At 45.2% G+C, this 13,631-nt stretch overlaps 1 protein-coding gene across 3 annotated transcripts in view; it reads right to left on the reverse strand.

Annotated features, from left to right (window-relative positions):
• The window catches only part of LOC135196455 (calponin homology domain-containing protein DDB_G0272472-like), an 84,883-nt gene that overhangs the window by 25,884 nt on the left and 45,368 nt on the right, over positions 1-13,631 (reverse strand). For all 3 annotated transcript variants that reach the window (XM_064223298.1, XM_064223299.1, XM_064223297.1), the window contains 2 exons: positions 12,170-12,275; positions 2,620-2,731 (listed from right to left, as the gene is read on the reverse strand). In XM_064223298.1, coding sequence (XP_064079368.1) covers positions 2,620-2,731; positions 12,170-12,275 — 218 coding nt within the window. The remainder of the gene's footprint in view (positions 1-2,619; positions 2,732-12,169; positions 12,276-13,631) is intronic.

Here is a 13,631-nt window from a genome sequence, read left to right on the forward strand (position 1 = left end):
AGGGGAGCCTGGACTTCTTTACAGGAAGCGAGACGTCCTTCCTACGACGAGAAGACACGCAAAGAGAGCCAGCCAGAGCTGAAATCTGCGCCTGAAGGTTAGCCAACACCCTTGCAGGAGAATTCACAAACTCGTGAACAGGAGACGAGGCTCGATCTCCGCTCGGGGAACGATACTCCTGAGATCTCTTACGCTTCTTCGCTTCCACCTCAGGCTCTTCCGAAAAAACTTCAGGGCTGGAAGGGCGGGCGCAGGGAGCGTTCCAGGCTCTCTTCGAAGGGCGCGAGGCTTCCGAAGAGCTCCATCCTCTTTTAGGAGAAGGCGAAGGCGACGACGAGAAGCACTGGCGCAAAATTTCTCTCTTGGAGCGATCCAAGGTAGCCTGGGAACGATCAACAGGAGCTACCGAGGGGACGCCTGACCGTTGGGGATGCTCCCTAACCTTCCTGCGGCTTTCGACTTTCCTCCTCCACTGGGACTGGGAGTCTGGAAGAGGTCTAGGCCTGGAAGCATTAGGGAGCCGATCAGACGCACCCTCCACTGCACTGGGTTCACTGCACAAATCACTATTGGAATCACTCTTACCTTCTAGTTGTTTGATTTTCCTCTCCATACTGCGAATGGTGGCTTTCATTGAGGCCACTTCCGAAGGCGCATCTTCGGCTTCGGTGCAGGGAGCAGGAGCTGAAACTGACCAAAGGAGCGATTCTAAAATAGGATTATCTACATCCAACTCGCTAATACGAGATCTACTACTGCTCCTGGAAGAAGCTTTCCTAACTTTATCCTTTTCAAGCTTCCTCAAGTAGGAAGACAAAGACTTCCATTCATCCTCATTCAGCTTTTCACATTCATTACAAGGGTTATTAAAGGTGCATTCATTCCCTCTACACTTCAAACATACCGTGTGAGGGTCTACCGCAGCTTTCGGTAGCCTCACCTTACACTCAGTCATACAACAAACTCTAAACATAGTGGTTTTCTTAGTATCAACATCAGACATCATGAATCCAAGAAAAATCCAAAGAAAAATCCAAAGAAAAATCCAAAACTGTCCACAAATCGCGAATGCCAGGCCAAAAGATTGGGTACTTCACCAAAAGTCCGTAGAAACAATCCAGGGCGAAAACGAGAAAAGAATCCAACTGTCAAGAGGTACCGACAACAGGTGTGGTCGACACCGACGACAGAAAAAATCTGGCAAGAAAGGTATGATGGTTCTTACACCCGCCTCCCAGCGGCGGGTAAGGTAGATCACCTGACCTACCTGTCGCGTTAGCCGCGAGTTTTGAATTCTGTCGTGACGTCAGAGACGTAAGCTAAGTATATGTCTGACAGGAAAGTTCATGTACAAAATCCAAAACCAGTCCACGATAAGCGTATGCCAAAGCCAAATATCAATACGTCGCCAAAGGTCAATAAAATAATCCTCAGCAAACGAGAAAAGAATTCTAAGCAGGAGGCACCAACAACGTTGTTGTCGGTACCGGCGACAGAGAAAATCTGATTAGAAAACGGGAATGGTTCCTAGTCCCGCCACCCAGCGGCGGGAATGGGCTGATCACCTGACCTACCTGTCGCGTGTGCCACGAGTTTTGAATTCTGTGGGGACGTCGGAGACTATAGCTAAGTATATATCTGCCGGGGAAGTTGCATGTACAAAAATAATAAAGCAGATAGAAAACCCACAAAGTCATTTTATACACATCAAATAACCTTCAAATTTAACAAGAAATAGTTCCACACTGGATCAATAGGTTGTGTACTTGACAACCAATCTGGTAGCCCGAGTTCACTCCCAATTGGTGCCACTGTGGAATCAGAGGAATTTATTTCTGGTGATCAGAAATTCATTTCTTAATATAATGTGTTTCGGATCCCACAATAAGTTGTAGGTCCTGTTGCAAGGTAACCAAATAGTTCCTAGCCACGTAAGAAAATCTAACCCTTCGGTCCATCCTTAGGAAGGGTGTTAATCAGCTCAGTAGTCTGGTAAAACTAAGATATACTTAACAAGGAATGAGATCCTTAAGAGTATTCAGTAAAGGAGGAGGGCATTCCAAATAGAATCTGGAAGAACACTCCAAAACATCTGGGGGGAGGACACTCCAAATACTGTATAAGAAAGACACTTTAAATAATGTCTGAAGGGGTGGGGGGGCACTCCCAATAAAGCCTTATCCCCCTAGTGGTGAAAATCTTCAAACTTGCATTAGCAGGGTCTTTGCCAAGATCCTTCTTCATCTAATTTTTGTTGTTTTATAAGTGAAGACTCCACCATTTGACATTTGTATCGACAGCTGCTCTTGTATAAAATTCGGTATGAGTTCCAATCCATGGTATGGTTTGTTATCTATATGATGGCAAATTGCCGAACTATTTTGTCCTGTACACTATTGAACCTTGCAATAAGCTACCTCAAAATAAAGAATCTTTGATGACTAACTCTACTGCAAATTCAATATTCAATTCAATTCATACCAAATTTTGATGTATAAATTCCACAAAAAAAATTATAAGTAAAGAAGTAAAATCACCTCAACCAATAAATAAAAGTAAAACCTTTCTTCAAAAAAAGGTACAGAGAGATAAAATGTTTAAAATACTTGCAAAACTTACCTGACAGAGGCCTTGTCAACTCCCATACCAAATGAAACTGTTGCTGTAATCACTGCTACCTTTCCATCCATCCAATCTTCTTGGACCTTTGACCTCTCTCTATCCTTCAAGCCTAAAAACCAAAACACAAATATGATTCATAAATTGAAAATCTAGAACTGCAGCATATCAAAGTATACCTTCTCAAGTAAAATTATTTACAATACTGTTCCCATGAAATTTAACCATATGACTGAAGAATATAGACATTAAACAAAGAGATCATGGAGCTGATATGAGTTTAACAAGTATACTATAATTTAAAAGACCAAATAAACAATAAGTGTAATCAACTAACAGGATGACAAGAAAAATGCTTTGATGAGCGTTTCTCCAGTCACGGAGCATGACTATAAAAGGGGTGTCACAGTCATCTGAAGGTGTGCTGTATGAGCTATGCACCATTAATGTAAGACCACGATGAGTCTTCACAGTTATGAGTTATTAGAAGAGAGGAGGGATTGCCTCACTACCAACAGAGGCTTTAGTATCAGAAGACTGAACCTCAGCATTCCCTGACATGATCTGCAGCTCTTCAGGGGAAGGAGACCTTTTTCCTTGATGTGAAAAAAGTGTAATATGAAGATCTGGGTCAGACATATCCTACGAGAGATTGTTAAGTAAATAAAGGGATTTTGACGAAGGAAAAATCTATTTCTGGGTGATTGGCTCGTGTCGCCCTATAAAAGGATCCTTAATATCATTCTTTCTAGGTAAAAATAATCTAAAATTACCAGAGAAAAACAAAATTAAGAAAATGTCAGTAAAACTGACTCGCTCACTCTTAAAAAGAAGTGTCGGTATGGCAATAGGGGCGAGTGTGGAACACTACCACGAGACAATCACCAATTAGAACTCCCAATCAGAATCCCCCTAAGAGAGAGCTGATACCAACGGGCGATGCAGCCTCTACTACTACTACTAGAGGACGCCACGGACAGCAGCGCCCCTAGCGGACATCCTTAATCTAAAACCACCTAAAAACATCTTGTCCTGCAAGGGGGGGAACAATCATAAAGGGGGGGTTTCATAGGGCGACACGAGCCAATCACCCAGAAATAGATTTTTCCTTCGTCAAAATCCCTTTTCTGGGCTCAGCTCGTGTCGGCCTATGAAAGAGTACCAGAGAAACAGACAAGATGGGAAAAAAGGAACAATGAAAAGCAGTGTAAAATGATGGATATAATATAAGTAAATCAATTACAGCATACAAACTAAGCACTTAAACTAACTTATACTAAACAGTAAAACAATGGAATGTTAGTAACCTTAAAGTACTTAAATGGTAATTCCAGTAAATTACAGTGATGCATGTAATACAAACAAAAGGGGATTTACTTAACATAATTACAAAATATACAAACTCATTGTGTCCTACCCTAGCATAAAAATAAGGGTAGGTACACTGAAGTCCATCATTAATACCAGTATAACAAAATATATACAAACACATTGTGTCCTACCCTAGCATAAAAATAAGGGTAGGTACACTGAAGTACATTATCAGTACAAGAGTGGATGTCCCTAGCAAAAAAATAAGGGACAATCCACTATATGAATCAACGGCTAAGGCTATGATATTCGAGTAGCCTGGCGATAAGGTGAGGTATGTTGGATGATGTAGGTAGAAAGGAGACCTGGATCTATACTACAACTACTAAACAGTATCGGGGGAAACAATGTTTCCCGCTGCTACTGCTGAAAACTTTAAAGATTCCAAGGACTTTAGATAATGCCGTTTAAAGACTGTCGGGGATTTCCATCCAGTATACTTTTTAAGATCCTCAAAGTTCATATGTTGGAAATAATTAATTGAGGTGGCTACTCCCCTGATATCATGTGCTTTTGGGAATGACTCAGGGTTGGCTTGTTTAATGAAGTAAAGGATTTGTTGTCTAATACCTTTTACTGACAAAGTACCACCATTCTCTCTCATGAAGAGAGCACCTGAGGATCTTGAAGAAGTACGAGATAGAAAGGCTCTAAGAGTTGATACTGGGCAGAGAGAAGGATCCTGTGGAAGTGGGATAACCTTCCAAGGAGCCCACCTTGCAAGAGGATCCTCATTTTTGGCTAAAAAGCTACGATCCGGAGCAAGTAGAACTTCTCCTGATGGGAGGAATTCCACATGACCCAAATCCCTGGATAGAGCCGACAGTTCTGAGATTCTAGCTCCTGAGGCTAGGCTTAATAAGAATAATGTCTTCCTCAGGAGCATTATAAATGTACAAGCTGAGTTGTCAGTATCCGAAGCTAGTTTGAGGACATCATTTAAGAACCATGAAACTGTAGTAGGCCTCTGAGAAGGTCTAAGTCTAGCACAGGCTTTGGGGATAGATGTGAAATAAGAATCAGTCAGATCTATCTGAAAACCTACTTGAAAGATTTTCTTCAAAGCCGACTTATGAGTGGTAATAGTGCTAGCTGCTAAACCTTTTTCAAACAAGGATCTGAAAAAGGATATAGCCAGATTAACTGTCATGGTTGTAGTGTTCGATTCTCTCAAGAAAGATGCTAATTTTTTAACAGCTGAGTCATATTGTCTAATGGTTGACTCTCTCTTATCTGATTCTAGGAAGAGAATATTCTGTGGATCAATATCAGCATCTTTATTAGCCGCAAACTTCATGAAGTCCATAAAGTTAGGGTCTGGAGAATTCCTGAGGAAGCGAACACAGTCCTCATTTGTACTGATTGTGATAGCTTGGGATTGGGGATCCGTTGAGGCCGGAGACCCAATTCCAGAAGAAGAGGATACCAGTTGCTCTTGGGCCAGTCCGGTGCAATCAGAGCTACTGTCCCTTTGAAGGACCTTAGTTTGCTTAGGACCTTCAAGAGAAGATTCACCGGAGGAAAAACATAAATTCTCCTCCACTGATTCCAATCCAACGACAGGGCGTCCGTGGCATAAGCCAGAGGGTCCAGGTTGGGGGCCACATAGCAAGGGAGCTTGTGGTTCGCTTGTGAGGCGAAGAGATCCACTTGGAGACCTGGGACTCTCAGGCATACCCACTGGAATGACCCGTCGTCTAGAGACCACTCTGATTCCAGAGGAACTGACCGGGACAGGGCGTCTGCTATCACATTCCTTACTCCTGCCAGGTGAGTGGCAGACAGATGCCATCTGTGTTTGTTTGCCAATGCAAAGATGGCTATCATGACATGATTCACATGCTTGGATTTGGACCCTCCTCTGTTGATGCAATGAACTACCACTGCACTGTCCAAAACTAGCCTTAGATGAGACTTCTTCGGGGGAAGCAGTCTCTTCAGAGTAAGAAATACTGCCATTGCTTCCAACACGTTTATGTGGAGCTGGCGAAATTGAACTGACCAAGTCCCCTGAACCTGTTTGAACTGAGAGTATCCCCCCCACCCGGACAGGGATGCATCCGTGTGAATGGTTAACATTGGAAGGGGATATTGAAGGGGTACTTTCTTGGCTAAGTTCTTTACTTTTGACCAAGGCCGTAGTTGATTGCGGAGGATCTGTGGGACTACTGACAACTTGTCTCGATATTTGGAGTTTGCTTTTGACCGCCAAATTCGATTTATATCTTTCAGCCTTGCCTTCAGAAGGATATCTGTTACCGAAGCAAACTGAAGGGATCCTAGGATTCTCTCCTGGTTTCTCCTTGACGTTTGTTTGCACTTGAGAAATTGCCTGACAGATTTTGCTATTTCCTTCCGTTTGGCCACTGGAATTGACAGATTGTGGGAAGCCAAATCCCATTGGATTCCTAGCCACTGAAAACGAGATTCCGGAGTAAGTCTGGATTTCGTTTTGTTTATCTGGAACCCTAGATGTTCCAGAAAGTGAACTACCTTTTTGGTGGCTCTGAGACATTCCTCGACTGTTGGTGCCCAGATCAACCAATCGTCGAGGTATGCTGCTACCATGATTCCCTGAGCTCTCAATTGTTGTACAACCACTTCTGCTATTTTTGTGAATACCCTGGGGGCTACATTCAGACCGAAGGGCATCACTTTGAATGAGAATGTTTGATTTCCTAGCCTGAATCCTAGGAATGGGCGGAAGTGTCTGGCTATAATGATATGATAGTATGCGTCTGTAAGATCGATGGAGCATGTGACGGCTCCACGCGGAAGTAAGGTCCTTACTTGCGAGAGGGTAAGCATCTTGAACTTGTCGCAACGAATGAAAGAGTTTAGCTTTGACAAGTCTAAGATTACCCTTCTTTTTGTTGAGCCTTTCTTTGGCACGCTGAATAAGCGACCTTGAAATTTTAGATGCTTGACTCTCGCAATAGCTCCTTTCTGAAGGAGTTCTTCCGCGTAATCTGTCAATTCCTCTGACGGTATCTGGTGGAATGATTTGATTGGAGGAGGATCTTTGATCCAACTCCAGCCCAATCCTTTGGACACTATGCTCTGTGCCCAATTGCTGAACCCCCACCTGTGGCGGAAGAGGAACAGCCTCCCTCCTACCGGGGGAGCCCCTCATTGTTGATGGGCGGGTTGGCCACCACGCCCTCCTCTAAACTGCCTGCTCCTTGTGGCCCTTCCTGCGCCACGCTGACGAAAGTAACCTCTCGCCCTACCTCTCGGCTGTTTGTAGCCTTGAGCCTCATATGAAGGGTTGAAGGCCGGCGAGATAGCGTAGGAGGTGGATGGCTGAGATTGAGGGGACAACAGGAGGATAGGCTGGTTCTGCTTTGAACTAGCAGGTTGTCCTTGTTGGGTAACCGGGACCGCCTGCACAAATTGCTGTTGTTGCTGGTGCTTCTGATACGGCTGGAATCTCTTACCAGCCTTCTTCTGTTTCTTACCAGCAGTGGGAACGGAATCTTGTTTCCTCTTTGAGGAAATACCCCACCTAGCTCTAAGGCTCTGGTTGAGCCTAGCAGCTTCGTGGTGAACCTCGTTGACAGCGGACTCTGGGAAGAGATCCGCTCCCCACATGCTAGAGGCCGAGAGTCTATTCGGCTCATGCCGAATAGTACATTCTTGTAGAACATGCTTCCGGCAGTTCCTCCTAGCCTGGAAGAAGTCAAAAGCGTCCGATAGAACCGTCTGGAACTGAGATTTCGCCAAAATCTTGAACAGCGGTTCAGTAGCATAAGAGAGGGCAGCCATTTCCGTAATTATGAGGGAATTGAGGGACCTACCAAACCTGGTTCGCGCATCAAATTCTGCCTGGATTAGGGAATCCGGCAGCCTTGGTAGCTTCTCGCCGAACTGGTCCATGGCGCAGTCCGGTTTGAGCTTGCCAAGCGTGAACGTAGCTGGCAAGTTCTCCCACAATTCTCCGAAAGCCGGGAAGAGCGGAGAAGTAGACTCCGCCTCCCTCAACTGTGGGATGGGCTCATCCTTGAGGACTGCCTGAAGGGACTTCTCCACCAATTTTGTGGCAAACGGAAGAGAAACCTCCTCTTCCGTCGCGAAAATCGTGAAGGGACTCTTGTAGGCCTGGAGTTTGGTGTTCGTACACTCCCAGTCCTCAAGGCAGTGAACCCATTCCCGCTGAGCATGATCCCTACTGTATAGGACCGACTCTCTAGCATAACCCATGAAAGGCTGCGTCAGACCTGGAGGGTAAAACTCGAAGTCCTCAATCCTTCGAGTTCCACACTCCGGGATGGAGATCATCCCATCCTTGAAAGGGGCGTAGGCAGCTACTCTCCATGGGTTCTCCATGGAGAAAGCTGGCAGAGAGTCATATGGCGGGAGTTGGAGAATCCCCGTGCTTGGCGCTGGGGAGACTGGAAGAGGAACCTGGGATAGCCCAGCTACCCGGTCCTCATTCTCTCTAACCCTGTTAGAGAGGTCTTGAATGGATTGGCCTGATTGAGACAGAGTGCTCGACAACTGTGCGAACATCTGCTCGAATCTTGTCCCCAGGGCGGAGACTTGCGAGCCAACCAGCTCGCCCACCTGTTGCATCACCACTGCTGAGAAAGCAGAGGGATCAAAGGTGGTAGGCCCTGCTCCTCCTACCGGCGTAACCGGAGTGGAAGCGGTGGAGGCGGGAGAAGGCACTGGCTCGGCGGGAGCGCGAGCCTTCTCCTTAGAAGCCTTGCTTCTAGAGCTCTTCGAGTGAGAAGAGCTCGGCTTTGCTTTCACCGCATCGGCGTAGGAAGACGACATCTTCCTAGCCGAAGAAGACGAAGACGACTTCTTCGAAGTTGTCTTGGCCAGAGTCTTCGGTTCTCTCTGTCCCTTCACCTTTGGGGGTACAGAGAGAGCGGGAGAGCGGGTAGGGACCTCAGATCCCACAAAGCCTTGAAATGAAGCACTAGAAGAAGGGACAGGAGAAGATCCAGGGGCACCCAAGGAAAGACCTTGGGCGCCCGACATACCTACCTCAACCAACAAATCCTCCCCCCCTACCGCCATGGGCTCGACGTTAAGGTCCAGGGCAGCGACGTCCGGGACCGACTCCTGGGAGGCTACGACCCCAAAGGATTGCTGGAGGTCTTGCTGGATGGAGGCTATCAGAGGGGCAGCGGACAAGGGGTCAACGTAACCGGTCGACTTGCCCGCCGGGAAGATCTGGGTGGCCAGCTTTCTATCCAAAATGTAGGGCTGGCCTTTGGCGGCGTTCTTGCCGAAGCCGCCCACCCACGCTTTCAGGGTGGCGAGGGCGACTTCCCTCACACCAGTAGCCTGAAAGAAAAGCGAGATTAACTTCCAGTGGCGGAACGGGGTTAACAAACTTATGACTAAGAGTTGTTAGTAAATGATAAGGAAGCCTATCACGGACTTACCCCATCTCCCAGCTGACCGACCAGGTCGTAGCAGATGGCGCAGGCTTCGGGGTGCCAGACGATCATCTCATTGTATGATGTGGCACACGGGGCGTGAGACCTGCACTCATCATGGCCGCAGGGGTCGTACAACGTCGCGTTGCACGCTGGGACCTGACAGTTGGTAGCCTGTAAGTGGAAAGATACATGAGTACCAGGTAAACACTTACAGTCTAACAAATGCTCCGCTGGTGCCGGAGCGATAAAGTTAGATTAAACCAGAGCCCCGCCAAAATACGTGTGGTAACTAGGTTGGTTGTGCCCCTTAGGCTAGAGCTCCGCTGATGGCGGAGACACAAAAGGGAACCAACCAGGAGTGGTTGTAAGTGGAAACCACGACGGAAAATGGCGGGGATAGTAGATAAAAATAAACATATTACACAATTCATTGTAAAATTAGGGTATATCCTTAAAATAATAATAATAATACAAACCTCCCTCCGCCCGTCTACTAGAAGAGTGCGCGGGTAAGAAGCAAGCTCCCTTCCGGTAGCGGGGGAGAGATGAAAGGATATAGTAGGCAAGCAACCGACCACTAGTGGTGCCCACCCCGCCCGCTAGCGGAGCCAGTAATCTATAACCAAAGGTGCCCCGGCTGCGACGGAAGGCTCCTTTCGTATAGCGAGAGAGGTGGCTGAGCAACTGGGGAGGGGGGGAGGAAGGACTCGGTGAAACACGGCGGGAGCGAGAGAGGGGGGAGGGATGGCCTACTCCTCCCCGCCTCACCGACTACCCGCACGGAGACCCGGTACCTCATGAGTGGTCGCCCTATACCCCCCGCTGGGAGGAACCCCTGGCCGCCTCAGAGTAGGAGTGAGAGAAGGCAACTGAGGTTGTCATGACAACCAAGGGGTCCCCCAGCCCCTCCCTATACCAGGTAGGGAGGGCAGGGGCAGGGTAAGGTGCGATGGAACACGTGACCGCAAGTGGCCTAGGCCGCGAGCAACCCAACCGTGAGAGGGCCACGTGAACCAGGCTGTACCAAAACAAGGAACACGCACCTAGGCTAGCCTAACACCCTAAATAAAATCAAAATATACATCGAAAAGATGGAAAAGACACTTTTAGTAAAAGAGAAAGGAGCCCAGGAGGAGGCAAACTGTTCCAAGAAACAGAAGCCTACTCGGAGCCAGCGATAGCCGATGAAGAGCAAGAGCCGGGATGCTGGGCCGGAATAATAATAGTAGCCCTAAATACCAAACTAAGAGAAATGGTAGGAGGGCTGAACTAGCTAAAGCTCGATGTAAAAACAATGAACGTAATATAGTAAGCCCATAAGTATAAGAAGTCCCAGTATGGAGGACCGGGAATTCTTACGAGGCAGCATGGCGCCGCCACGAGACAACCGGGGAACCGTATATGACCTATTAAGAGGAAAATACTGGTACCCGGAAGATAAAAACGAGGTAAAATATTACTTATGAGTTACTTAACTTAGCCGTGGCAATTGCAGAGCGTTCCATGTTGAAAAAAGAGAGATAATCCAGAGATAGCACAGCACAAGGGAAATTTGCGTCTTGACGCTAGCGCTAAAAATTAAGGATGTCCGCTAGGGGCGCTGCTGTCCGTGGCGTCCTCTAGTAGTAGTAGTAGAGGCTGCATCGCCCGTTGGTATCAGCTCTCTCTTAGGGGGATTCTGATTGGGAGTTCTAATTGGTGATTGTCTCGTGGTAGTGTTCCACACTCGCCCCTATTGCCATACCGACACTTCTTTTTAAGAGTGAGCGAGTCAGTTTTACTGACATTTTCTTAATTTTGTTTTTCTCTGGTAATTTTAGATTATTTTTACCTAGAAAGAATGATATTAAGGATCCTTTCATAGGCCGACACGAGCTGAGCCCAGAAATGAAGATTTTGCTCCACCTTCTTATGGAATTGAGAATACAACAAGCTCTCAAGTTTACTGACCTTGAATGCATTTATCACTGGTTTTGGATTTCCCATACTACTTGTAGATGGCATTAAGGAGGCAGTGTTTCATCCGAAGAGTATAGGGCTCCTTATTCTGAAGATGAAGCACTGCCTTTCTTAAAAGTCTTTGGCCAATTATACTGCCTTATTGTTTTAAAAAAGGCTCTATGTGAGGCTGGCTAATCCTTACATAATTTACAGGTTAAACTTGGAGAACACACTTGACACCTGCATGCACAAAGTAAATTACATTACTTCTCTATACTGCAACTGTATTAGCCATACAGGTCTTCTACATATAGCTCTGGCATAACAAAAAAGATCACATAACCAAAATTAAATGTATATTCACTAAGGTTTTGAATAACAAGCAAGGCTTTTTTTAATATATGAAGCCTAAGTGTTATTAGTAACTTTGGTAAGCATCAAGGGAAAGACTGCCAATAACTATAACAAAGTGAGGATAATTACTATCATAACTTCGAAAAGCAAAACACAAAAATATTAAGCATAGCTTTAAAGTTTAACTTCGAAACAGTACCCATGGAATACCTAACACTTATGGTTATTGTAAGAGACTGGTTTAAGCTTACCAAAACATGCACTATGCTAAACACACACATAGCACTATAAGAAAAAGCATGAGAAAGCATAATGCTCTTGCAAAAGCATGATAAAGCAAAATGCACTTGCAAGGCATTCATTACTGGGATGTTTCTGGCAACTGCTGTTTCCACAGATTAGGCTAACATACAGTAATAAGTTTATATTGAATTTTTTTTTTATATATACAGTATTATCCACCCAAAATAAAAGTGACAACAGTACATCACCTGCATGATATGCTAGGGTTGGTACTCCTTTCTTTGTTAATTGACTTGCCAACTCAAGGGTTCCAGCTCTTGTTCGACAATAAATGATCCCACAACCTGATTTTGACTGGAAAAAAAAATATCAATAGCACCTCAACACAGATTTAAAAGATATATGTAGTAACAAACCTCGCTGCTGTAATAATGGGACTTTACTAAATACAAATGTTCTAAAATCTAAAAAGAAATCCAGAATCCAGAGCAAATGTGGTTACAAGCATTTCATATAAAGGTTTCTCATCCTGCACCTAATCAAACCATGGAACCTGAAAACCAAATAAAAAAATGATATTGTTATGATACAATAAAGTTTTATACTACATACTTACCTGGCAGATATATACTTAGCTATTAGACTCCGTCGTCCGACAGAAATTCGAATTTCGCGCACGCACTACAGGTAGGTTAGGTGATCTACCGGCCTGCCGCTGGGTGGCAGGAATAGGAACCATTCCCGTTTTCTATCAGATTTTCTCTACCACCTGTCTCCTCAGGGGAGGCTGGGTGGGCAATTAATTGTATATATCTGCCAGGTAAGTATGTATAAAACTTTATTGTATCATAACAATATAATTTTTATACATTCAACTTACCTGTCAGATATACTATACTTAGCTGATTCACACCATTGGAGGAGGGTAAGAGACAGCTATGTACTGAAATAGACAGGAATCACAACATACGTTGTAGGTAAACAAAATAAACCTTGGTTCCTACCTGATTAGATGGAAGACTTCATGGTTACTGCCCAGGAGTCTGCTTCGTCTCAAGAGCCTCAGCGAGATATTGATCTATGGCTAAGAGTTCTTGTGGATCTGCCAAAGGGGTCTTATCCACTTACTCGGCAGAGCCTGAAAGGACTTTGTCAATGGGTGCTGATCCACTTACTTGACAAAAACCTTATCCAAGGAGCACAACACCGATCCCGATCACCTTAACCTAACACCCGTGTTAGTTCTAAAGATTGAAAGGAGTTATCCCCAAACTCCTCACAAACAACCAATAACTTGAACCACAAAAGCACGCATAACATTATAGCACAAAAAAAAAAAAAAAAAAAAAAAAATTTTGTACAACCCTACTTGTCAGATACATTCCTAGTTCCTCACTGACAAAGGCAATGGCCGCCTGTGTGACATCAAGCACCCCTGCCAGTAGAAAACCAAGAACCCATCTAACAAGGAGGTTTACGTACATACATAAAAAAAATTAAGGATCAGTATTTGCTCCAAGCCCCAGCACCGTATCCGCTGACACAAAAGGACCTAGAGAGAAGCATTTCTCATAGGTTACTTTGACGTCTTTTAGATAATGGGATGCGAAGACTGAGTTACATCTCCAGTAAGTCGCATCTAAAATGTCTTTCATAGACATGTTTCTATGAAAAGCTCATGACGTAGCAACAGCTCTTACCTCATAAGCC

This window comes from Macrobrachium nipponense, chromosome 17 (assembly GCF_015104395.2).
Source record: "Macrobrachium nipponense isolate FS-2020 chromosome 17, ASM1510439v2, whole genome shotgun sequence".
Taxonomy (NCBI): domain Eukaryota; kingdom Metazoa; phylum Arthropoda; class Malacostraca; order Decapoda; family Palaemonidae; genus Macrobrachium; species Macrobrachium nipponense.